A 25,762-nucleotide genomic window follows, 5' to 3' on the forward strand; every position below is an offset into this window, starting at 1 on the left:
GTGATATGTGTGAAAATCAGAAGTTTTGATGCCACTATTCCCTGGAGTAACTATTTCATTTTCTCCCAGACTTTAGGGGGTTTGTAATAAATTGTTTTCTTAGCACTTTTACAGATTCAGCTTCTATATAATTCTAACACCACAATCTGATTTTTTTGAACTAGGTAAGTATGAAGTCTGTTTTAATTGGAAAAACTTTCATATATGTCTAAGAGGACAACAGGACATTTTACTCTGTTGTAAAATTTTATGTGTATGTCTATGAATACAGCAAGAAGTGTAGTCTCTCTAGTCAAGGACCAGCATCTAAATAAATTATTCAACTAAAGGTCTGTTTGCAGATAATCAAATTTATTGAATTACTGATAATATGAAGCTGAAGGCCTCTTTCACATACTCCATTTCTAATGATGGACTGCAAGTTACAGCATCCTACATAACTTCTCCTCACTTAATCAACATAATATTCTAGTTCTGAATTCTGCTTCTCAGAAGGAGGATTTTTAGAACACAATTCTTACACAGTGTTCACCTGTAGGTTTACTCAGAACCCAACAATGAATTAATTTTGAAAGAAAAAAGTAAGGAAAAAAATAAATCATTCTTACTTGATTATATGCACAATAAACTAGTATTAATCTAGGAAAATAAGTAGAAATATTATTGTTTATAAAAGTCATCTTATGCTGAGACATCCATCTCAATCTTAAGCACATATAATTACTTGATATTTCTCCCTTCCCTTTGGCACATCTAAACTGTAGAGAAATTACATGTCTTTCAGTCCTTGGGGGACACAATGGGTTGAAAATGTATACCATCATACTTTTTAAAATATATTTAAAAACTCAACCTTTCAGTCAATGTTTAGAGCAAAAGAAGTTGGGAAACAGGTCCTTGAACAGTCTTTGGAGCACTTAGAGCTCATGATTTTGGAAAATAATTCCTGCATCAATGAAAAATCTCTACTCTCCCCAAAGTCTTAATGAAATACAAATATTTTATTCCCACAGTTTTGCTCTCTCTAGTGGCTCAGAGGAAAATTTTGTACATCCTTGGAGCTTGGCTCCTCTTTGAGATATGGACGGCAATGAGGCTCAGTTGTTGTGCAGTTATTTCGCTATTTCCATGTTTCATCTCCTTCCTGTAATCCAAACTGCAGAAAAGCCAGTACGTGCTGATGAGCTGAACACCATGAGGCAGTAAGATGAACCTGAACAGAGTGGAGGCTGGAGCTCCAGATAAACACACCACTATGTGTCAAATAAAATATATTCTCCTGTATAAATCGGGAGAGATTATAAAAATTAACAAATAGACAGCAACTATTGTTTTAAATCATACCTACACAAGCATTTCAAAACTACTTGAACCTTGAAGAATTATTTACCTTTTCCTTATTGAGAACACTTCCTATAATTTATTGGCAAAACAGTGATTTATGTTGCCTTAAATTCAATTTTATTGGTTTTTATTGAGAGTTTCACTTAGTAAAGTTATGAGGATTTATATATTGATAAATAAAGTAAAACATTTCTGAGCACCAGCATAAATAAAATTGTGTTGAACTCTATCATATAGCAAGCCTAAAAGCTTCAGTAGAAATCAAAATCTCCCAAGATTTGATAAGCAAGAAGTTCTGGGATTTTTCAATGGCACACCATGCTCTATTCTTCTCAGAGAGGGTACCATGAATGTTTAGGCAGGCTGTCCTTGGCTCACTGAAAACATAGGACATGACTTTATCAGGCAGCTTAGGTGCCTTTGCAAGTATACAAAAGTTGCTATCTATTCACAAACTACTAAGTATTTCTTTTTATCAAATAAATAAACAATTAAAATTTAAAAAGAAAGAAAAGAAAAAAAAACTTTAAATGCTCAGAGTCTGGTCAGTGAAATCCCTTGGATAATCTAGTGAATGTTTCATCAAGGCAGAAACCGTAATAGTTAAAAATGGACACATATTTACAACCTCTTTTGGCCCACAAGTGAAAGTTCTTGTTTACTGCATGTAATACTTCCCCCTTTTCCTTCTCTTTGCTTTCATTTTTTCTCTTTTTGCTGCTGCCTTTTTATTCAGTACATTTCAAGTGAACTGAGGCTATGAGTAAAAACTCTCTGGGCCGTTTCCATACATGTCAGCCAGCCGTTTAAAGCGGGGACCCCAGTCACTTAGGTAGTCATAATTCTGATCAGAGTTTGAGCTGATGGAATCTAAGGAACTGAGAGATTCAGCAACTGAGCCATTTCCTTCAAAAGCATAGGTCTGCAGAGAGTCATATGGAGGAGCCCCTGGATCCACGTCAGCTTCTTTCAGTCTTTCCCAAATAAATTCCCTAAAAATTACATTATCTGGGATGCTTTTAAAAGTCGGTCGACTCAAGAACTGAATTTCAGGAGTCACATCTCTGCGGGTTTTGGTGTCTCGTACGACGTTGAGGTTTCTCAGAGCGGCCATGTCAAAGGCTTCAGTATCTTCTTCTCCTCCACCTTCGTCATCGTACCTGACAATGTTTTCTCTAATATCCCTCTCCTCGTCAAAAATAAGAGGCTCTTTTTTCCGTCTTCTCATAGTGACGATGAGCAGGATCAGCACTGAAATGTGAAAGGGCAGAGAGAAAATGTCAGCAAGTGGAGGAATGCCCCTAATGTGTGGTAAGACTCACACGTTCTATCACCTAGTTAGCAAAGGGCTGGCTTCCCTGTTTCAAGGGAATTCAATCAGCAGATGTGCTAAAACTGCAAACGATGGCTGTAAAATGGAATGCTTTTGTACATCAAAAAAGTCTTTCCACACCTGTTCACAATCGATGTCTTGCTCTAACCTCCAAAATATTTGATAGAACAAATTGAAGGGCCAGTTCAGAATAAATATAATACTTTCAAAGCCACACAACACAAAGGGAACCTTTGAACTGCTTAATTGGTGGGAAGGAAAAATGTCATTTATAAGTGTTTTGTGTCTAATTTAACAAGTGCAAGGCCAAATGGAAATGGATTACAAAATTTGATCAGGTTCTTTGAAGAAACGTCTGGTCCTTGTTATGAAATTCAGCTGTTTAATGAAATCCTGCATGCCCTGTCATGTAGAAAGATTAAACGCTTCTATAATAAAGTGAGTCCCTCTTTCAAGTGTGAAATACTGAACCTGGACTGTGCATTCCACCTGAAGGCAGAAAGCAGGCTGCCAGGCTTTCACAATGGCATAGTGAGTGAGTATTGAAATGCTCAGTGCCTCTGGTAAGCAAGAGAGAGCAACAAGATAGCCTTTAGTATAACAAATTAAATGCATTCTGCACTGTTAATACAAACAACTTCATTAGCTACAGTGACCCCAAGACTGAGAACAGGTTACCTGTCAAGGCTTCCAGACTTGAACTAAAATGGGGTAAAATGGCAATTTTTGAATTTTGTGATTCAAAATGTATTTAAAACAACACAAAAGGATAAATGGCCTTTTTAATGAAAATTATTTATTTTTATTGTGTGTGTGCGGATATTTTTCCTGTAGGCATACCTGTACACCTTGTATATGTCTGTTGCCCATGAAGACTAGATGAGTCTTTCAGGCCACAAGAGTATATTGTAGAGATTCAGTTGTGTATTAAAGCTATACTTTGACTGGCCAAGGGTCTGTCAAAAAGCAAGTCATTATTATGAATATTTGGTGTTACAGAGTTTTTAATATTTCAGCTGTCTTCTGCTATGAAATTCTTGTGTGCCCAAATATTTCCAAACCATTTTGGCAAACAGCTAAGCTTCTCAGACACTGTTCCACTAGGTACTAACTCCACTGCTGAGCCTAGGAGACTAACAGGCTACCATATGCATAGCTTTGTTTACTGTGCAAATCAAGTTCAGACCTTCCACTGTCCCAGAGCAACTTCTTAGATCCAAGGGGTTTCTCTCACCAGGTGCTTCAAGCTGTGATGCAGATTGACTAGCTACCAGAACTCCTCCTACCCTGTCGGAAAACTGGTAGCAAAAAACAGTGGCAGTTTTACTTTTAGTGACATAGATTTCTTTACCCTATCACCTGTAGGTTTATAGTTTGAGCACATTTGTGATAGATCCATAATGTTTTCACCTAACCCCAGTAAGGATATATTCTTAGCACATAAATTTCCTTCTCTGATTTATTCCAGCTCCTATCTAACTTCGCCTTTAGTCTCTTCCTCTTTTTGGGTTGCAAATGAAGTTGTCAGGAAGCTTCTGGTGAGGATCTTGCAATTCTTATGTTGTATTGTAAACATGAAGGTGTTGCTGTCTTGGAAAAGATATAGACAAGTCCTGAGAGAAGAGGACAGAGAATTTTGGACAGAATGATGGTGGTGGATGAATAAGAGGAGTTGGATGAAAGAGTTCCATGTATCTAGATTCATTCCCACGCTGCTGCTGGTGGCATTACTTCTGGGCACCCTGGGGTAGTATAATATTAAGGCTGGACATAGAATATTATACAAAAGATGAGGACATTAGATTCCCATGGAATTGCAGTTACAGAGTGTGGTTAATAACTATGTGGGTGCTGGTAATCAAGCCTATGTCCTCTGGAAGTCAACCAGTGCTTTTAACCACTGAGCTGTCTCTCCAGTCAAAAAAAGGGTGAATTATATTTTATTGCCTGCTAAAAACCAAAATGCTTTTTAAAATAATTTTTATTACATTTGCTTGAATTTTTCTGGAAGTTTTAGAAGACTGAAAATACACACATCACTATATTATTGTTTGGGTTATATTATTCTTAGCCTATTTTTAAGTGTGTAAATGGGGGAGACAGAGAGAGAGAGAGACAGAGAGAGAGAGAGAGAGAGAGAGAGAGAGAGAGAGAGAGAGAGAGAGAGAGAGAGAAAGAGAGAGAGAGAGAGGACATGAGCTTTCAAAAGTGTGCATGCAGAAGTCAGAGGACTGTGCCAGGTCACTTCCTCCTTATTTGAGTTATGTTTCATTTTTTCACTCCTGTGTAATAAAGACTACCTGACCCATAGACATCTGGGGACTTTCTTGTCTCTTCCATCCACATCACTAAAAGAGTGCTGTGTTACCAGGCTCGGTTTTTATGTGCTTTCTGGGGATTCACACTCAGGTCCTCACATTGTGCAGAAGCATGTTACCTTTTGAGCTAGATCCCCAGCAGTCAGCATATTTTTTAAAAAGGTGCTTAATGGGCAAGAAGGTGTAGCACAATTATAGAGTACTTGTCCCGTATGTGCAATGCATTCTGTCTGCATTGCACTACACTACAAAACCTAAAAACAAATAAGGGGCTTGGACTAATTATAAAGTGTCATTGCTGTTAATGTCTGAAGGAAAAATAGAAGAGATTTCGTGAGTGGACTGACTGAGAGCTGGTGAGGATGGGAACAAGAGCAATTAGACTGAGGGAACAGGACTGAAGGGGTGGAGCTGGGGAATAGTTGAATGTGAAAAACATAAGCCTGAGGTCTTGAGTTAAAATCACTAGCAGCTAGGTTAAAACACAGGCATGGCAGCATGTCAACAACCCAAGTGTGAGAGACAGAGACAGGTAGAACCCAGAATCTCACCGACCAGCATTCTATACAAGATAATGAGACCCAGGTTTCAGTGACTTGAGTGTCTCAAAAAATGAATAATTGAGGAAGACATTCCAACGTCACCCTCTCGCTTCCATATGCATCTACATAAGTGAGTACACACAAAACACATTCAAATACACTATACTCACACAGATACACCATCAATTAAGGAAAGTCCCACTCATAGGAGATAACTCATGGCTGGTACTATCAATCTATCCAAGTAAATTTTCGGTGTAGAGATCTGAGATGTGAAGGGAAAACCTACTACTCCCAGTTCATAAGATTATAACATCAACTGTTTTCTAAATGACTAAACCTATAAGCACATAAAAATATTGCTCACATGCCATATGAACAAAGTTTATTTTTGCAACTGATGGAGAATACTATAAAAATGCACATCTGCTCAGAAATGCAGAGAATAAGTTAATTGTAGTGAGCTCAATCCCAAAGGGTAATCTGCATCACTGTCAGGGAAATCATGTAAGAGGCAGTGTAAAGATTGTAAGAACCAGAAGTCCAGGACACCTGCCGTTAGAGTGGGTTTCTTAGACACAGCTGATAAAATGCACCAATGAACTATCAACAATATGGCTGCCTAAATATGACAAGTATAATGACAATTACAGTTGATATGATGGGAAATTCCACACGCTCCCACCTCAGATGAAGAACTATAGAGGGCAGTGACTGTTGTGAGAGGAAGAACCAGTTGCCTTCAGGGATGAGCTTACACATACATAGTCCAATTCCAAGAGGTCATCTCTGGACATATGCACATACGAGTAAAGCCTAAGGGACTTAGTAGGTTTTATATTCATTGTACATACGTAAATAACAATAATAAAAATTATATCATAAATGTGGAGAGAAGAGAAAGAGGTTGGAGGGAAGGAAGGAAGATCTAGAGTTCTTGTAAGATATTTTAAAAAATAAAGCTATTATAAAACAAAGCTAATTATTGGAAATTTATAGATCAGGTTCATTTCAGCAGCTTTTCATGATCTCCTCAGAATGAAAGCAATGACAACCAACGGCCTAATGAGAATTCTAACAGAGAAAACAAAAGGATAGCATACTGAAGGGGTGAAGAGGAAAGTATGAGAATGAAGAGTATGATGATCAGTGGACAGGTAACAGCAGGTGGACATGGCACATGAGAGCAAATGACAAGAAGATTTCCATGAATACATGAGCTTAAGTGTGCAAAGTGAAGAAAGCATGTGCTATATGACTATTAGACTTTCTTTAAATTTAAATTAATTTTTTTTTTTTTTTTTTAAATTAATGCTTAAGTAAAAAAAGTTTCAAAATTATCAGTCTTTTATACTATTGATAGCATATTTTATACAAACCAATCATACTCTTACATTTGTCAAAATAGTTCTTATGTCACATTAAAATGCATTTCATTCTGCTATTAAACTTGCTGTTGCCACTCAAGTTTTCATAGACATGAACTCTGAGGTCAGCTAGTTTGGATCAGCCTCAGGTACAATATGAACAAGAAGTCTTTCAGTCTTGCTTGAAGATAAGAAAAATACTAGTTGTTTTGGGAGGCTGTATAATTTAACATTTCAATGACTAGGGAGAGAATTATTAGATGTGGGAAATAATTCAAACATTGTAGGCAATGTGTACTCAGTGAAGAAATCAAAATACCTTCCTTTTTATATGATCCAAAGTATAAAAAAGCTTGCAGTCCACAAGAGTGTCATTCTCACCAAATTGGAAGATGATAGGAAAAGAAGCAGTGAAATGTACAAAAGTGTCAAAGATGTACCATCCCTAAATTATTGTGTCCCTTTATTTTGTACTACTGATTTCTATTCTGACCTATTACATGTTGGTCTATGGCAGATAATCATGTAGACATTTGAAATTAAACACAACTTTTTAGTAGCTATCATCAAAGTGCTTCCGTCCTTTGGTCTTCTTCCACCTGCTCTTTGTGGAGATTATATTCCTTTAAATGTTTACACAGATACAGATAGCTCTTTCAAATGATTTTTAATATTTATGTATTAAAAATCAATTATCCAGTAGTCTGAGAGATGGCACATCAGATAAGAGCACTTAGTTTTAATTCCTAGAATCCACATGGTGACTTACAACTGTCTGCAACTCAGTTCTAGGGCATTCAACCCCCTCTGTTGATTTCCAGGGGCACTTCCCTGCATGCATGGGGTATACATACATGCATGCAGGCAAAACATTTATACACATTAAAAAATTAAACAATCTTTTGCAAAATTAAGAATCAAATAGCTATATAGGATGAGTGAGGTTATATAATAATATAAAGCATACTATGAATACTTTATGAGAAAATTGATTATTTCTTTCCAGAATATTGTTGTGATGTGAACAGAAGAGTGACCTGGGAGTTTACTTGGTGACCAGTTAGCATCCATAAGGCACTTTTCTCTCTGTCTTGTATGAACAAACACTTCCTTAGTAGATGGAAAAGACATCTAAATTTTAACTTGTATTTCAATTGTGTTTTACTTCTGAAACAAATAAGTCATTGATTTAATTGTTTTAATAATTAAATATTGGATCTGTAATATTTTGGATTGTACTAGAGGATAATTTATATATATTTTATGAAAATATAATTCATTCTTAGCATCTATTTTACTTTTTTGTATTTTATTTAAAAAAAACCCTACTTTAAATTTGTTAGTTATATATGTGGTATACATCAGTGACTCACAATAGACTTATTTTGGATGGCTTATCTAAACTTATGATTCAGAAATCCCAGGAAATCTTGATTTTATTAGTCCTAAATTATTATTTACTAAATTTTCATTTCAAAGTTAAAAATTGACAATAGAAATAGATATTATCATTATAATTATTCCTGTATCCCAAACATTTGTATTTGACAAAATGAACAACTCTAGCTTAAAAATCTATATGTGAATTGAAGAATTTCTTAGGAAAAGTTCTAGATATTGTTGTACTACTTAGGCTTTTAATATCTTTCTATATTTTACTTATGGTATCTTCTTTGTTTCTTTCATTTATGATATAACATTAAACATTTGTCACATTGTATCTGTGAGATATTAATTAAATAGTCCTAATTTGTATGACAAGAACTTCATGTCTTGAACAAAAAAAAAATGGAGAAGATATCAGAAGATAGAAAGATCTCCCACAGTCATGGATCAGTAGAATTAACATAATAAAAATGGCCATCTTATCAAATTCAATCTATGTATTTAATTTGATCCCCATCAAAATCCCAACACAATTCTTTAGAGACATTGAAAAGGCTAATACTCAACTTCATATGGAAAAACAAATATACCAGGATAGCTAAAACAATCCTGTACAATAAAATAATTTCCAGATGTATCACATCTCTAATTTCAAGCTCTACTACAGAGCTATAGTAATAAAAACTGCTTTGGATAGGCATAAAAACAGTCAAGTTGATCAATGGAATTGAATAAAAGGCCCAGAAGACCCAAAGAACCAAAGACCCAAATCCACACACCTATGAACACTTTACTTTTGACAAAAAAGACAAAATTGCACAATGGAAAAAAATAAAGCATCTTCAACAAAAGGTGTTGGTCTAACTAATGTTAGCATGTAGAAGAATGCAAACAGATCAGTATCTATACCCTGTACAAAACTCAAGTCCAAGTGGATCAAAGTCCTAAACATAAAACCAGATATACTGAACCTGATAGAAGAGAAAGTGCAGGATAGCCTTGAAAGCACTGGAATAGGAGACAACTTCTTGAACAGAATACCAATTGCACAGACACTAAGATTAACAATTATTAAATGGGACCTTATGGAAACTAAAAAAGCTTCTGTAAGGCAAAGAACACTGTCAACAGGAAAAAAAAAACCACAGTCTACAGAATGGAAAAAGATCTTCACTAACCTCATATCTGAGAGACAGCTGATCTCCAAAATATATAAAGAAATCAAAAAAATTAGATATCAACAAAACAAATAACCCAATTAAAAATGGTGTACAGATCTAAAGAGAGAATTCTCAACAGAGGAATCTCAAATGATTGAGAAACACTTAAAGAAATGTTCAACATCCTTAGTCATCAGGGAAAGGCAAATCAAAATGACAGATTCCATCATACACATAACAGATTGGCTAAGATAAGAAAACACAAGTGACAGGTCACGCTGGCATGAATGTGGGACAAGGCAATCACTCCTTCATGGCTGATGGGAGCGAAAACTTGTATGATCACTTTTGAAATCAACATGTTGGTTTATCAGAAAATTGGGAAGTAATCTACCTCAAAACCTAGCTAAACCAGGGTATATATTCAAAGATTTCTTCATCATACCACAAGGATACTTGTTCACCTATGTTCACAGTAACTTTATTTGTAATGGACAGAAACTGGAATGAATCTAGATATTCCAAAAAAATGGATAAAGAAAATGTGGTACATTTAGGCAATAGAGTATTACTTATCTGTTAACAATGAATTCGTGATGTTTGCAGGCAAATGGATAGAACTAAAAAAAAAAGAATCTTCCTAAGTGAGGTGATTCAGACCCAGAAAGAAAAACATGGTATCTATTCACTAATAAGTAGATATTTGCTGTAAAGTAAATGATAATCATGCTATAATCCACAGACCATGAAGGGCACAATTTCTGTGCCACCCTTACCCCAGCATATCTTGTCTGCAGGACAAATCGTAGGTTCAATATTTTGTGACTGGGTTGGTTTCTCAGTCCCTACACTGGGAGCCTTGCCTGGTTATAGAAGATGGCTGGCTCAGGTTCTGTATCCAATATTGCTAGAAATCTTAGCTGGGATCACCCTTGTAGATTCCTGGGAGTTTCCATTGCACTAGGGTTCTACCTACCCCAAAACACCCCCCCCTTTCCAGCTGTCTCTTCTAATACTCTCATCCTCCACCTCACCCCGATCCTTTACGTTCCCATCCCCACCTGCCCACAATCACCCATGAGATATATTCTGTTTTTTCTTCTGGGAGATCTATATGTCTCCCATTGAGCCCTATATTTAAGCACAATAGTTTTTCCTTCCAGATAAAAGATACCTGAATCCAAAGGTATTCCATCTGAAATTGTGATTGCTCTTAAATTAGAGAAACACCAGGCTTTTGTGTTATATTTCAGAGACCAAGGAGACCAATGAGTGGATTTTTTGTTTGCTGAAACTACTGTGGGACTTCTACCCTTTTTGTGCATGGTGCATCTGTTCTATGAAACTATGTGGAAACATAGTTTCAACCACTAGAAACTTAACATGAGTCAACTATCTGTACTCTTGACAGGATATGATGGGGTTCTCCATAGCAAGTTTAAAAGAGAGTAGGAGCAGGAGAGTGGAAAGGTTAAAGGCTTTGTACTTGCTTTGTCGCTGATGTTAAGAAACAATTAGGGCCGGGCGGTGGTGGCGCATGCCTTTAATCCCAGCACTCGGGAGGCAGAGCCAGGCGGATCTCTGTGAGTTTGAGGCCAGCCTGGACTACCAAGTGAGTTCCAGGAAAAGACGCAAAGCTACACAGAGAAACCCTGTCTCGAAAAAACCAAAAAAGAAACAATTAGGGGAAATAGTCCTCAAATTCTTTAATTGGTTTCTTTCCTCTTTCCCCCTCATTTTTCCTTGGTGAGTCTAATGCACTCATGCTTTTTCTAATCTTTAGAACAGAGAAACCTGGTATCCCCACATCCAAATACCCTTTCTGCTTTTCTGGATGAACAGACCCTGTTTTAGAAAGATTGCTGACAAGTTCACTGAAATGAGAACATATTAACAAAGCAGAACATAATAAAGCATCCAGAACTGTAATAGTTTTTTGTATTATTTTATCACTAACTCTCTTTCTTTTTTTTTCCCCCCTCGGAGCTGAGGACCGAACCCAGGGCCTTGCGCTTGCTAGGCAAGTGCTCTACCATTGATCTAAATCTCCAACACCCTAACTCTCTTTCTACCAACACTGTTTGTATTCATGTTACTTTAACTCACAGCATTTAAGAAATGTAGATTTAATATCACTATGTTTCATGTAATTTGTATCATATGATTTTTTTCAAATAGGAAAACACTTAGGACAGAAACTTCCAGTTCATCTTTGATTCTAACGTCAATTCCCTTCTTGTTTTTATCTAATGTATACATTTTTACTTCAATCAACCATAATTTGGGAATGTAATGGAGAGATGTGAGACTCTTAACATTTATTTACTAGATAGGTAGTTCTAAGCATAATTTACTTCCTCTATCTCCATTTCATCAAATACAAAAACAAAGATAATATTAGTGTTTTATCATATAAGCTCTAATTCATAGTAATTTTGTAAAGAATGGGTGAATTTGTATTTATAAAGAAATACATAATAAACATTTTCTGGTCCTATTAAATACTAATACATATCTAAGTAACTCACACAGTCAAGCCTTATACAAACTAGTTCCTATTTCTTCCAACATTGTAGCCAGTAGACAAAAAAGAATTATGGATTGTGTTTTGGTCCACATGATCATAATTATTATAATGATCACCAAAAATATATCTAATGAATCTGATATTAATCATTGTATCTTCTGAATGATGAACAATAAATAATCGGTACTGGGGCTTTTCTTGAGTGTGTTAAATATATAGCAAAGCTTATAAAAACTACATATAGTGAAATGATATTTATGGATTCATTAAAAACCATTTTGTTCCTGTGTGATTTATTGTATATTGTAATAATATACTAGATAAAAGAGAGGGTGTGAATGAGAGTGAGACATGAGTAACAGAGAGAAGGAGAAGAAGGAAGGGGAAGGAAGAGGGGCGATCTCATCAGTCTCACAGGGCTTTTAGGCTTCAGCAAATTGTATATACATATAATTTATACATGGTACCTGAAAGTTAAGTAAATAGATGATAGAAAGGTTTAGTGAATGCTAAAAACATAGTAAGTAGATATTGTGATATTGAGGACAATGAGTGTGAAGTTTGTTTATGATTATTCACAGTAGTGAGAACATGCTCCTAGAACGGCAAACATAAATGTAGGGTATTACGTGAACCTGAAAGGATGTAGGAAGAGTATTTCAGGAAAGTAGTAATTTTAAAAATGATGGAAACAAAGTTTCCCACAGCACTTCCTCAGGGATGATAAAGGATCACACAGGCAGATACCTTTCTAGTGGTGACCTACAAAAGAATATGTCCTGCTCTGAGGAAAACTGTTGGCTTCTTTAAACATATTCATTCCTTCTAAATTTTTTCAAGAAGATAAATATAACAACTTGTTTTACAGTTACATTCTAAGAAGAACACAGGGATACTACTGGAGATCAGAAAAATAATGTCATCTGAAGTAAGACCTAAGGTCAGGTCTAAAGGGCAACTAGAGGACAAGGCTTTCAGTTTGGATCTATGGGCTGTAGAATCAGAAATACACACATATTCCCAGAAACAAAGGGGCAACAATTTAACTTGCACTTTTAAACCAACTTGACATGTCCTTTAAAAGGAATTAATTATAGTTGATGTAGCCCAAGTGAGTCATTGAGACAAATATAAAAAAAGTACAAAATTTTCAACTGATGACAAGATATCTGGCATTTTTACTGGAATGTGTCCTTTATTTATTAGTGATTCATTTCTGCTTTTTTTCTACACACACACACACACACACACACACACACACACACACACACACACAGCTACTAATTGGACCATAAAACAGTCTTCCAAATGTTCATCCTTAGGACAAAGAGGAAAATTATATTCCAATAGATATATCATTCATGCATAATGATAAAAAAATCAAATGTTCTTTTTTGTTACTGAATGAGCACATTCAGTTCATTTGGGTTATTCATTGTAAACATATGGAATTCCTTCTCTGTCAGATAATCAATTCATGAGGTACTACATAAAATGACAAAATAATCTTTAGCCCCTGCCTTTGGAAGTAGCAGTTCATAAGAAGAGACACACAGAGAAATAAAATTATAGATTCAAGCATTTGTGGCAGGTAGATATTTCTCAGCTAGTATGTATGCAATAACACTACTATAACCACAGTGTTAAAGGGCCCTTGGTGAGAGCACGTGACTTGGATCCAGAAGTCAATAGTGTCTGGAAAACAAAGCAAAAAGGTCCTCTTATAGGCTAGCTAGAGCATGCAAGACAAGAAAAATAATCCTACAAAAAGCAATGTGTACAATTTTTTAGAGTGTATAAGACAAGAAAAATAAACCCACAAAAAGTAATGTGCACAATTTGGCCTAAGCATACTGTGAGAGAAGAAACAAATAAGATAGACCTGAGAGTTAAACTCTGGACTCTAAATCTGAGTTCAGTCTGTAGACAAAAAGGAGACATGGAAATATATTTTAAAGTAGGCATATTTCACACAAGTACGTTTGGAATTTAAAAACTTATGCTGCAATTCTTTTTTCATGGCATTCCTGAGGATGTGACTGAGAGGGTCTGTTTCTTGTGCCTTCCCTTGAGTACTTTTCCTTCTGGTTGTTGATTTGTTCAGTTTTGATATGATAGTTTTGTTTTATCTTTATATTACATTATAATTATTCCCTAGATGCCTATTTGTTTTCTAGGGAGAAACAAGAAGGAAGTGGATCTGGATGGGAAGGGAAGTGGAGAGGGACTGGGTGGAGTAGAGAAAGGGGAAACCATAATCAAGATGTATTTTGTGAGAAAAAAATCTATTTTCAATAAAAGGAAAAAAATGTAGAGCAGTTTCCAAAATTTAGGAGTAAGAAGATGGACCCTTGTCAAAATCCAGGGCAGTACCAAGGGAATAAATGAACAACCTAAGAACTGACAATGTGAAATTGGGGCTAATTCATTATGGAAGATGAAATAGAGGGAAAGCTGACTCAGAAAAACAGTAAAATGGGAATCTAGAGGAAGAAAAGAACAGGATGTAGGAATATAGTTCAAGATTTGATACTTCTATTGGGATTTCTAATTTCAGCTATTTAACAGAACATGAAATATACATAGTGAGACCTGCTTTAAAATTATACCAACTAGAGATTTGCAAATGACATGAAAAATAGATAATTATTACCATGTCTCAAGACAGAGAAATGTTTAATTACTACTGAAATTCATCCTTCTTTACTGAAAATCCCAAGGCACCTCTTATTTAAATGTGATCATAATAATGATTTCATTTGAACCTGAATTAACACAGAGCAAAACTGTTCAAAGTATAATGAATATTTGTGTGCTATATTCTGTACCAAAATATATTCTTGAAATTAAAATGTATAATTGAAAATGTGTTTTCTAAAGGTCAGAATTAACTAGAGTATACCACAAATTAAACACTCTGAATTAACTCAAGATCTAGAAACTCACACCATGAAACAGTAAACATTTCTGCTATCAGGCTTGCAATACTCAGAGATATTTAGCCACTTCCCATGGCATCTTGTTATTTCATGTTGGAAGACACATTTTGAAGAACAGATTTTCAAGAATATTTAGAGGGCACCTGTTTCCTCCCTTCTGCTGCTTCTGTTAGGGTTCTGAGTATGATCGGCATTCACCCTGTGACTCTGTGACTATTTCCCTAATGTTTTGTTTGCTCTAAGAAAAGGGACATACAATAATAGTTGCCTAGGAAACAGTTTATGAACATTAAATCACACAATGTTAAAAAATAGCAAAGTACTTGGGTCAATGCCAAGCTCATTGCATTAGCTTATGAAAGCAATATATTTATCCTTCTTTCTGTTTTATGCATCCTTTAAGTAGGAACATATTTGCTATCATGAATTAGCAACTGAGAGGCTGAACATTATCACAGATGTGAAAGACTGTCCATTGTTATAGATCATGTCTTTTCTTCTGTCATCATTATTCTAAGCGACTTGGTATATGTTTTTGTACATTAGTAAAATCCTGACTATACTTAAAAAAAAATACATGAAATCATTTTCCAGGTGAACAAAATCATAAGCAGCCTCAGTAACAGGAGGCTAAATCTAGTTTAGTTTTGTAAGGTCGCCGAAGCACAAAGAAATGATGTATGACAGTGGAATGTCAAGCTGCCCATTTTAGACATGTTGAAATTCTAGCTAGAATTCTGTGTGGTGAATGATGAGTTTCTATAAACACCCTATTGAGCCAAGGCTTATGGAGTGGTGCCACTCTGTATGACGAGTGAAGAACAGGAAGGGAGACTACATCACTTCAAACACAAGTGGGAAAATAAATAGAACCTAATATAGCAAATGTAGCATCAGAAGAAGAAATAGACATCCGTGAGCAGAATAAGGTACTCCAGCTGTAATGTCCCCAAAATACTTGTGCAACTGTTAATGAGAAATATTTTAGACCAAAGCAGGTGAAATTCTTCCTCTGAATTTCTGAAAGATTTACTTCAATAATGACTGAATATGTCAATTGTACACACTTTTCTTTAATTAGTGTTTTTATTCTGATAGAAAAACATCTGCATTTGATACAATATGAATTTGAACTTAATAACACATGGGAGCAAATCGGTATTGTTATTAGTTGTGGGGCATAGTTTTTATTCTTTTCTTAGAATACTAAAATGCTTTCCATATATCGATTAAAACCTTTCTACAAAAAAGTATTTAAGGTGGCTGTTTAACTTCCATCTGATGAAATCTGAAGCTGAAGATTCTGACTTCATTCATGATGTATTCAGTTGTAATAAAAGAAACCTCATACTCTGAGTTTTGGGTTATTGCTTTCATTTAGAGTATTGAGGTGTAAATGTGCTTCAAACAAAGGTCAGAGCAAGCAGAAGAAATAAAAATCACTCAAAAGATTAGAAAAATACAGATGGATGTGGAGATTGACGTTTCCAAATTTCCACATCATGAAATTTAAGCTTAAGGAGGAAAAGTTGTCAAGTGAATGGTAAGATCACTTTCTTTCCTGTTCAATCAAGAAGCAGTAACTGGGTTCTGGATAGATGGCTCAGAGGTTCAGCAACCTGACTGCTCTTCCAGAGCACCTATGTTTAATTCCTACCACCCAAATGGAGTCTCACAACTGTAACTTCAGGGAATCTGATGTCCTTTCCTGGCCTCTGTTTGCACACACATACTACATATATGCATGCAGACAAAACATACATAGCATAAAATAAAAATAATCATATATATTAAAATATATTGCTATAAAAAGCAACATGAAACCAGGTGTAATGAGTCTAATAGAACATAAAGTGGGGAATAACCTTGAACTCATTGGCACAGGAAATGATTTTCTGAATAGAACACCAATAGTACAAGCACTAAGATCAAAAATTGATTAATAGAACCTAATGAAACTGAAAACCTTCTGCAAGGCAAAGAACACCATCAATTGGACAAAGAAACAGCCTACAGAATGGGAAAAGAACCTTAGCAACTCCATGTATGGTAGAGGGCTAATATCTAAAATATATGATGAACTCAAAAACTCAATATCAAAAAAAAAAAAACAACTAATCCAATCAAAAATTGGTTACACAGAATTCTCAATAGAAGAATTTCAAATAAACACTTAGAGAAATGTTTAACATTCTTAGTCATCTGGGAGATGAAAATCAAAACTCATTTCAGATTCTATCTTATACCTGTCAGAATGGCTAAGAACAAGAACACAAGAGTTAACTCATGCTAGTAAGGATGTAGAGTAAGGGGAACACTCTTCCATTCCTGGTGGGAATGAAAACTTGTACAGTCACTATGGAAATCAGTATAATGATTCCTCAGAAAGTTGGGAATTGATCTACTTCAAGTCCCAGGAATACCACTCTTGTGTTTATACCCAAAGGACATTCCATCCTATTACAAGGAAACTTGCTCAACCATGTTCATTGAAGCTTTATTCATAATAGCCAGAAACTGGAAAAAAAAACAAGATGTCTCTCATCAGAAGAATGGTTAAAGAAAATATGTTTCATTTATACAATGGAGTACTATTCAGCTGTTTAAAAAATGACATCATGAAATTTGCAGGCTAATGAATGGAATTAGAAAAAAAAACTCATACTGAGTGGGGTAACCCAGACTCAGAAAGACAAATATGGTATGTACTCACTTATAAGGGGATATTAACCACTAAGTAAATGATAATCAAGCTACAATCTGTAGACCCAGACAGGTTAGGCAAAGAGTATGAGTTTAGAGGGGATGTAGCATCTCCCTGAGAGGGGAAGATAGAATAGATTTTATAGGCAGAATAGGGGCAAGTAATAATGGGGGTGGATCAGGTGAAGGATGATGGGGTCAAAGAACAGAGTACAGAGATGATAAATGGAATCGTGGGGGAAGCACTTGACAGTGTTGTGTTGAAACCTAGTGCAGTGGGAATTTAATACAAAATATGCTAGAGCAATGATAGTACAGAATTTGTTGGAGTAGCCAATCAATGTCCGGTTTGATGTAAGGTCTTCTCCATAAGAAGGAACCCATACCCAACATTGCTTGGGTAATCAAGAACCAGAGACTAGATAGTTCAGAGACCTAGATAACACCAACACTACTGGTCTAAAAATCAATAATTTATTCCTTATGATAATATACTATACTCTTAGATGAATGCCTTATATAGTCATCATTAGAGATGCATCTTCTAGCAGCAGATAGGAACAAAGCCAAAGACCCACAGCCGTACATTACAAGAAGAGTGTCTAAATGGTATACCTCCATTAAATCCCTTGCCTCAGAGCTCAGGGAATCCCATGAAAGAGAAGGCAGAAAGAGTGTAAGAGCCAGAGGGAATAGAAAACATCAGGAGAACAAGGCCCTCTGAATCAACTAAGCAAGGAACAAATTATCTCACAGAGACTGAAGCAACCCACACAGGGCTACATGAGTCTGCAGCAGTTCCTCTGCAAATATATTATAGTTACTAGCTTAGTATTTTTATGGAACTCCTGACTGTGAGAACAAGTGGCTTTCTGACTCTTTTGCCTGCTCTTGGGACTCTTCTCCTGTAGGGGTGCCATGTCCAACTTCCATATGATCATTTTTGCTTCATCTTATAATATATTATGTGGCTACATTTTGTTGTTATTTCTTAGAAGCCTGTTCTTTTCTTTTTGTTTTGTTTTTTGTTTGTTTTCTGTTCACTTATTTTTTTTTATTTTATGTTACAAGCAAAGTTTCCCCTCTCTCCCCTGTTCCAAGACCTTCCTCCCAGCCCCCACCCCATCCACCCCTTCACTGATTCTCTTCAGCTACAGACATCCCATGGATGTCAGCAAACCATGGTATATCAAGTTGCAGTGCAACTAGGATTCTCCTTTTTTCTTAAGGCTGGATGAGTTAAATTGTAGGAGGAATGGGTCTCAAAAGCAGGCAACATAGTGAGAGACAGCCCCTGCTCCACTGTTAGGAGTCCCACAAGAAGACCAAGCTACACAAATGTAACATTTATGCAGAGGGTCTAGGTCAGTCCCAGCTCCCTGGTTATTGGTTCAGTTTCTGTCAGTCCCCATGAGCCCAGGTTAGTTGGTTCTGTGGGTTTCCTTTTGGTGTCCTTTACATCACTAGGTCCTATAATCCTTCCTTCCCCTCTTCCAAATGATTCCCTGAGCTCTGCTTAATGTTTAGCTGTGGGTCTCTTCTTATGTTTCTATCAGGTGCTGGGTGATTGGTAAGAGTTTGGCTGGGCATCAGTCTGTGAGTACAACACAATATCATTAGGAATGATTACACTGAATTTTTTTGTCATTCCTCTTTGGACATTGCCTGTGGAGAGACCTGGAAAGGGGAATGGGGATAGAAATAGGAGGGATCAAGTGGAGGGAGGGAGTACTGGGAAAGTCAATTGGAATCTGGGGCATCTCTGGGATGAGCTAGAAACCCAGTGCAATGGAATCTCCCAGGAATCTATGAGGATGATTCTAGCTAAGACTCCAAGCAATAGGAGATATAGAGCCTGAGCTGACTGACCATCTCCTATAAGCAGGCAAGACTTCCAGTGGAGTGACTGGAATATCAACCTAGCCACAAACCCTTCAATGTACAATTTGTCCTGCCTATAAGATGAGCTGGGTAAAGGTGGTGTAGAAATTGTGGGAGTGACCATCTAGTGACTTGTCCAGCTGGAAACTCATACCCTGAGCGGGAGCTCACCTCTGAGGGCTGGGACCCACAAGCAGAATACCCCAGAGAAGTCGTTTTTTTTCTAATTAGAGAGAGAGGTAAGGAGTGGATCAGAGAAGAGGGGAGGTAGAGAGGAACTGGGAAGGAAACTGTAATTAGGATATATTGTATGAGAAAATAATCCATTTTCAACTTAAAAATTTTAAACAAACAAAAGCAATAATTGAGAATAAGGAAACCTTGCTTCTTAACCTAGTATAGACTCAAGGTTAGGAATGATTTATGGGATACTGTCCAGTGTTATTCTAACAACTTCAGTATATCATGTTTTGTCAAGTTACAAGTCACTTTGATCTGTCACATCACAGAAGAAGAATGTTGACACTCAGAAAAGTATTTCCCTTTATTAGAATTCCAAGCCTAGAGGCTTCTATAGTTTTCTCCTTTATGAACATCAGTCTCAAGTTCTTTGTTACCAAGGGCAATTCCTTTCCTTCATTTTAATATAAAACATTTGTTAATAAGTTTGGAAGGTGCAGAAAATCTGGGCATCTAACATCCAGATTCTGGATTCACTTCACTTTTTGATAAGATGTAAAAATGAGCCACTTATATACTTGAATCAGGCACTTTTCAAGATATGTACTCCAAGTTCATGCCCGTGAAATCTGAATTTCATTGGCTTCAAAACTGACCATGTCAAATACCAGTTAATAATAGTGAAGGCAGAAGGAAAGACTACAAAATTTCTACTAAACTGTTGCCATCAACTCAGGAAATAAAATTTGAAGATTATAGTAATAATCTGAATGGCTGATTTTGGAAGATTCTGCTATTGTATAGTTTCACTGTAGATATGAATTTTTGTAGGCAGAAGCCCCTGTTTCAAAACTTCAAGTCATTGTGAAAACATCCTACTTTCACTGAGACTTGGGTAAAGCCATAGAAACTTCAAAAAATAAATAAAATGCATGCACAGAAATTTGATACTTAGAAATAGAAGTAGCTTTTCTAATTCTCAGGTGACAAATTTGAAATTAGTAGAAAGATGCTTACACTTACAGTCTCCAAAATCAGAACACACACACACACACACACACACACACACACACACACATATATATATACACACACACAAACCACACACACACACACACACACTCACACTCACACACACACATACATGGCACACACATATATGTACATGCAAACAAACAAACAAAAAACACTCCACACATGCATACAAACACATCACACACATCTCAAACCACACATACACAGACAGACATATACCACACACACAGCCACAATACATGCACATACACAGATACACTATACACATACCATAAACACACATACACACTCATACACACAGACATACAGCACACACAAATACATATACATGAAGACAACACCACAGAGACAACACATATACAAAACACTACAGGCACCCCCACACTTCCCACACATGCACACACACACATAAACATACACCACACCCCCCACCACACACACATACTCACACACACACATATACCACACACATAGTCACTTCACACACACACACACACACACACACACACACACACATACACACACATACACACACACATATAGCAAATCCCTCACACCACATACTAATACACACACACTCACATACACACACATACAGAGAGAGAGAGAGAGAGAGAGAGAGAGAGAGAGAGAGAGAGAGAGAGAAAGAACTAAAGAATAGATACTAATAAAACTGTTTCCTCTCTCTCTGGTTTTTCGAGAAAGGAGAAAGGCTTTCTCTGTGCAGCCCAGGGTGACCTGGAACTCACTCTGTAGATGAGGCTGGTCTTGAACTCAGAGATTTACCTGCCTCTGCCTCCCTAGTGCTGAGATTTGCTGTGGATATGCTCTGTATAAATAAAATGCTGATTGGCCAGTAGCAAGGCAGGAAGTAGAGGTGGGACAAGCAGAGAAGTGAATTCTGGGAACAGGAAGGCTGAGTCAGGAGACACTACCGGCTACTGCCATGAGTACCAATATGTAAGATACTGGTAAGCCATGTGGCAAGGTATAGATTTATAGAAATGGGTTAATTTAAGATGTAAGAACTAGATAGCTAGAAGCCTGAGCCATTAGGCCAAACAATTTAAATAATGTAAGAGTCTGTGTGTTTATTTTATAAGTGGGCTGCAGGACTGCTGGGGCTTGGTGGGAGCTGAAGAGAAACTCTCCAGCTATAGAGATTAAAGGAGTGGGACACCTGTTTTACTTTCAATAATAGTTTAGTGATTATATACTGTAGAAGAATCAAGCAACCTTGATTGGAAAGAAGCTAAATGTCACATAAGACATTATATATTGGAAGTGAAACAATCTTCGTAAGACAGTCTTTTAAAATCCAGAAGTTAAATCACTATCAGAGATAATCAAATTTGAGAGAGTACAGTTATCTGTAACTTGTTCCTGGAAGCACAGTATAATGGAGTGTGTGTGTGTGTGTGTGTGTGTGTGTGTGTGTGTGTGTGTGTGTATGTGTGTGTGTGTGTGTGAGAGAGAGAGAGATAAATATTCAAAGTTTAAAGTGTCCCACACATTGTCTACCTCTCTTTTTCGATTCCCATGATTTGGTTGTTTCAAAGTGAAGGCATTATATTTTTAAATGGAACGGAGGTTTTATATCTTATGTCTGTAATTATTCTTTTATAAAGTAAAAGTAAATATTAGATTTTTGTGTTTATTATTATGCATTGGAAACCAAGTAGGTAAATAAACATTTATTCACAATGCCTCCAAATTTCTTTCATATTTACTCTTAGTCCTTATATTATAATCATGTTTTAATTGTGAATTACTGGTCATTTCTAATGAATTTCAGGAAGTTCCTGACTCCTGTTTACAGTTTTGTTTGTTTGTTTGTTTTTTTTTAGAAAGAATAGTATAATTATTTTCTTCTAGATTTATTTGAATAGCTAAAGTTATTGAAGAAAATAACTTCTATTTTATGAGACTCTTTACATTGTATTAGCAGCTAAATCTTAGCTTGGTTAATAGAGTGAGGACTGTCGTTCCACCAATTACACTGAATGTTCACTATGTAGTAGGTATGCAGTTTTGTGCATGAATCATCTCATTTAATTCTCATATCATTATGAGACTAGTTACATGAATTCACCAATGAGATTATGAAGCTATTCCATAGAGAAGCCAGCACTCCCCTCATGAAGAACTAATGAACAACCCAGGCAAAGAGTAAGACACAGGTACACACTTCCCCAAACCTATCTCAAACAGCAGGCCATGCTGACCTCCATGCCTGATGCTGCCTTTATAAACCTATACTGTAAATGCATTTACTAATTCTATAACTGCTTCCCCCACAAAAAAAAAATAAATAAATAACCCACGGTACATGGTGCAGCCAAAAGTGCAAAATTAAGTGCTTACCCTCTCTGTAGAACTTACACTGTAAATGAGAACACTGCTTTTGAATAAACCCACTCATTATCCTTGTGGCCATGTTGGATAAATTCTAATATTAAAAAGGATGTTGTAACTCTGAGATACCACCTTACGCCTGTCAGAATGGCTAAGATCAAAAACACTGAAGACATCTTATGCTGGAGAGGATGTGGAGCAAGGGGAACTCTCCTCCACTGCTGGTGGGAATGCAAGCTTGTACAACCACTTTGGAAATCAATATGGCACTTTCTTAGAAAATTGGGAATCCATCTCCCCCAAGATCCAGCTATACCACTCTTGGGCATATACCCAAGGAATGCTCAACCACACCATAAGAGCACTTGTTCAGCTATGTTCATATCAGCATTGTTTGTAATAGCCAGAACATGGAAACAACCTAGATGCCCTTCACTGAAGAATGGATAAACAAAATGTGATACATATACACAATGGAATACTACTCAGCAGAGAAAAACAAGGACATCATGAGGTTTGCAGACAAATGGATGGATCTAGAAAAAATCATCTTGAGTGAGGTAACCCAGACTCAGAAAGACAAACATGGTATGTACTCACTCATAGCAGGATACTAGATGTGGAACAAGGATGACTGGACTGCTACTCACATCATCAGGGAGGCTACCTGGAAAACAGGACCCCAAGAAAGACACGGGGATCGCCCAATGACAGAGAAATGGAATGAGATCTACATGAACAGCCTGGACATGAGTGGGGGTAGTGAAAGGCGAGGGTCGAGGGAAAGAGAGCTTGGGGGAGCAGGAGATCCCAGCTGGATGAAGAACAGAGATGGAGAACAAGGAATAAGAGACCATGGTAAATGAAGACCACATGAGAATAGGAAGAAGCAAAGTGCTAGAGAGGCCCACAGAAATCCACAAAGATACCCACACAACAGACTGCTGGCAATGGTCGAGAGACAGCCCGAACTGACCTACTCTGATGATGGGATGGCCAAACACCCTAATTGTTGTGCTAGAAACCTCATCCAACTACTGAGGGATCTGGATGCAGAGATCCATGACTAGGCCCTGGGTGGATCTCTGGGAGTCCAATTAGCGAGAATGAGGAGGGTTTATATGAGCAAGAATTGTTGAGACCAAGGTTGGATAAAGCACAGGGACAAATAGCCAAACGAATGGAAACACATGAACTATGAACCAATGGCTGAGGGGTCACCAACTGGATCAGGCCCTCTGAGTGGGTGAGACAGTTGATTGGCTTGATCTGTTTGGGAGGCATCCAGGCAGTGGGACCGGGTCCTGTGCTCATTGCATGAGTTCGTTGTTTGAAACCTGGGGCCTATGCAGGGTCGCTTGGCTCGGCCTGGGAGGAGGGGACTGGACCTACCTGGACTGAATCTACCAGGTTGATCTCAGTCTGTGGGGAAGGCTTTGCCCTGGAGGAGATGGGAATGGGGGAGGGTTGGGGGGAAGGTGAGGGGGGCGGGAGGGGAGAGAACAAGGGAATCCGTGGCTGATATGTAGAACTGAATTGTATTGCAAAATAAAAATAAAAAAAAAGAAATTAAAAAAAAGGATGTTGTATAATCTTCTATGCAAATTTAAGTAAATGTAGTTCAGCCAAATAATAAGTTAGTCTTTGAAAAGTAGAATTAAATTAGGCAATGATTCTCAAGAAATTATAATGTTTGTGTAGCCACAACTTCATTCCCTTAAAAGTCAAAATACTTTATGCCATAATTTCTCAAATAAGCATACTATTAAAGCAATATGAAAAATCCTCCTTCTAATCTAATATAGTGCTCAGGTTGATAATTCTCACACAAAGAAACAGGATGAAATATATTTAAAACTAAATGTTCGAAAAGCACTCATAATAAGTTCAGATAATTTATCCTGTGTTTTTTTTTTTTTTTGTTGAAAATGAAGTTCATGTTCTTTTATTATGTGTTGTCCTTTAAAGCATACTGCTAGATAGAAAAGATAAGTAGCAAGTGTTACCATAACTGGTAAATTATTTACATGTCCTTGAAAAGATACTCAAAGAAACAAAAATGAAGTAAGAAAATTTGTGGTGTTAGGTTGTTTTGGTAACTGCTCCTACAAAGCAAGAACAGAAAAACAGCACCTACCCAATAGCGTCAAGACGCAGGCCAGGATTGCTATCAGGGCCCCGGTGCTAAGGCCGGCAGGCAGAACATAGGCCTCAGCGTTGCAGGTCTGCGCGATGCCGTCAGCATCGCAGTCACAGACACGGATGGTAAGTGTGTTGGTACTACTCAGTGAAGGAGATCCACTGTCCACAATGAAAATTGGCAGATAGTAAACTGACTGTTCCTGTCTGCGGAAGCCATTTCTCCTGGTGAGTATTGAAGCTGTGTTGTCTAGGATGAAGAACAAAAACATATAATAAGCCTTCTAACAAACTTTGTCTTACCAAACTTAAAGTCATTCTTTTCCTTTTGCTCCTTAATTGTGAAACAGATGTGGCATATTTTTTTCAACATCCCACAAGAAATCTTTTTAGACAGAGAGGCATATCTTCTATGGAATTCATCTTAAAGTGTTTCTGTCCTCTAAAGATAGCAAAGAAACAGTCATAATGTAAAATTAAATGTTTTATTAAACAGAGTTTTTATATTTATGCATACCTAAAATTTCAAACCATATACTTGGAGAGATTGGTA

At 36.8% G+C, this 25,762-nt stretch overlaps 1 protein-coding gene across 5 annotated transcripts in view; it reads right to left on the minus strand.

Annotated features, from left to right (window-relative positions):
• Positions 1-330: 330 nt before the first annotated feature.
• Positions 331-25,762, minus strand: part of Cdh7 (cadherin 7) — a 153,818-nt gene continuing 128,386 nt past the window's right edge. For all 5 annotated transcript variants that reach the window (XM_052736454.1, XM_052736455.1, XM_052736452.1 and 2 more), the window contains 2 exons: positions 25,208-25,459; positions 331-2,595 (listed from right to left, as the gene is read on the minus strand). In XM_052736454.1, the coding sequence (XP_052592414.1) occupies positions 2,102-2,595; positions 25,208-25,459 (746 nt within the window). In that variant the 3' untranslated portion in view covers positions 331-2,101. The remainder of the gene's footprint in view (positions 2,596-25,207; positions 25,460-25,762) is intronic.

Source organism: Peromyscus californicus, unplaced genomic scaffold (genome assembly GCF_007827085.1).
Source record: "Peromyscus californicus insignis strain IS unplaced genomic scaffold, ASM782708v3 Scaffold_14__1_contigs__length_90479793_seg_1, whole genome shotgun sequence".
NCBI lineage: Eukaryota > Metazoa > Chordata > Mammalia > Rodentia > Cricetidae > Peromyscus > Peromyscus californicus.